Below are 1,677 nucleotides of genomic sequence, written 5' to 3'. Positions count from 1 at the left end.
CCAGATTTAAGATTAGATACGCTACACCACATCTGTCAAGCAGATGTCTGACCAGCATTAATGAAAGATTAATTTATGAGCTCTGCCAGTATAGTATTTAGTCGCCTCTACTTAACCAAAAATAAAAAAAAAGTAAAAAAAGAAAAAGAAAAAAAGGTGAACAAGCAGAATGTAAACTCTCGCCTGGTGGTTGAAGAGTGAATCGGAATCGGAGTCGGAATGGTTTATTGTGCTTTGGCCATGGGCACATACACATATGATGAATATCTCTGCTCACTAATCATCCTGCCCTTCCCCCACACCCCTGTCCTCACATCCCTCTCCTTCTCTCGTCCTCTCATCCCATTTTATACTACATACACTTATACATATATTAATGCACACGTACAAGGCTTGTTTCAAACATACTCATTACAACAGTGTCCAATTGAAATATATATCAATTTCTCGAAATACCTCTCCCCCCCTTCCCTCCCTCCCACCCCTCTCTACTTCCCTCTCCAACACTGCCTGTTTCCCTCTCACATTCGCTTACAATTCAGGATATATATATGTCCCCCCAGACGCATATTCATACAAAAAATTGAACATGTTCATATGTTCATATGTGTGTATTAGAAATTATGAAACAGCGCTCGCAATATCGCATGACACGTATCACACACACACACACACACACACACACATATATATATATATATATACACACACATTCATACATACATGTATATATACATATACACACATCAAAGTATACTTTGATCAATTGATTTACTATGGTTGAAGAGATGGAGAGACAGAGAGGAGAGAGAGAGAGAGAGAGAGAGAGAGAAGAATTTTTTTTTTAAATAAAAAAAACCTACACAAACGTTATTATCATTTTCATTTGTTGTCGTTGTTGCTTTGAAGTTGTCGTTGCTGCTGTTGTCACACACCTATAATTCACCATCCTCCTCCTCATCATCACTGCTGCAGGAGTGGAGCTGGTGACGGAGGCAGAGCTGGGTGAGGCCCTCCAAAGGCTGACCAGTACAGCCGTACAGCACAGCACCACGTCTGTTCTCCTGTTGGTGCTGACAGCCAGTGTCCTCACTGCCTCTTCCTGGTCCTAGGCTTCTGCTACTTGTTTTTCCGGTTTTTGATTTTTTTAAATACAGCAGATGTTGTGTAGTGTATGTGTGTAGTTTACATCTGTCTACACGCTTTGAAACCTCCTTGAAATCGAATCAGACCGTAGAAACAACAACAACAAAACTGGGTGGTGAAAAAATACAAGAAGAAATAAATCGGTTTCAATAACGTGATCGTAAAATAACACCACACTACAGCTGAAAAAAAAAAAAAAAGGAAAACGGAAAGTGATGAAAAGAAATATGAACAAACCGAAAACAAAACAAAACAAACCCACACCCCCCACAAAGAGAGGTGGGGATCGGGAAAGAACACAGGGAGGGGGGAGGGGGGATAACTACAAGAAAGAAAGAAGCCGAAAAGAGAAAAGAAACTACAACAAACGCAAACAACAGTAACAACAGCGAAAGTTCGAAGGAACGAACCAAAAACAACGAAGGCAATGTTCGTTCACCTGATAGAACCACACTGATGTATTCGCCAGATTTTCGCGACCAGGTCTTCTGCCAATTTTGATAACTTCTTTAGTGTCTCTCTGCAATAACA

At 40.4% G+C, this 1,677-nt stretch overlaps 1 protein-coding gene across 1 annotated transcript in view; it reads left to right on the top strand.

Annotated features, from left to right (window-relative positions):
• LOC143287436 (nicotinamidase-like) overlaps window positions 1-1,250 on the top strand; it is a 16,048-nt gene extending 14,798 nt beyond the window's left edge. Inside the window, exon 7 of the mRNA XM_076595426.1 lies at window positions 976-1,250. Coding sequence (XP_076451541.1) covers window positions 976-1,112 — 137 coding nt within the window. The 3' untranslated portion in view covers window positions 1,113-1,250. The remainder of the gene's footprint in view (window positions 1-975) is intronic.
• Window positions 1,251-1,677: the final 427 nt, after the last annotated feature.

Source organism: Babylonia areolata, chromosome 1 (assembly GCF_041734735.1).
Source record: "Babylonia areolata isolate BAREFJ2019XMU chromosome 1, ASM4173473v1, whole genome shotgun sequence".
Classification (NCBI taxonomy): domain Eukaryota; kingdom Metazoa; phylum Mollusca; class Gastropoda; order Neogastropoda; family Buccinidae; genus Babylonia; species Babylonia areolata.
The sequence above is the reverse complement of the archived record's forward strand: the minus strand, read 5'-3'. Positions and strand labels throughout refer to the sequence as shown.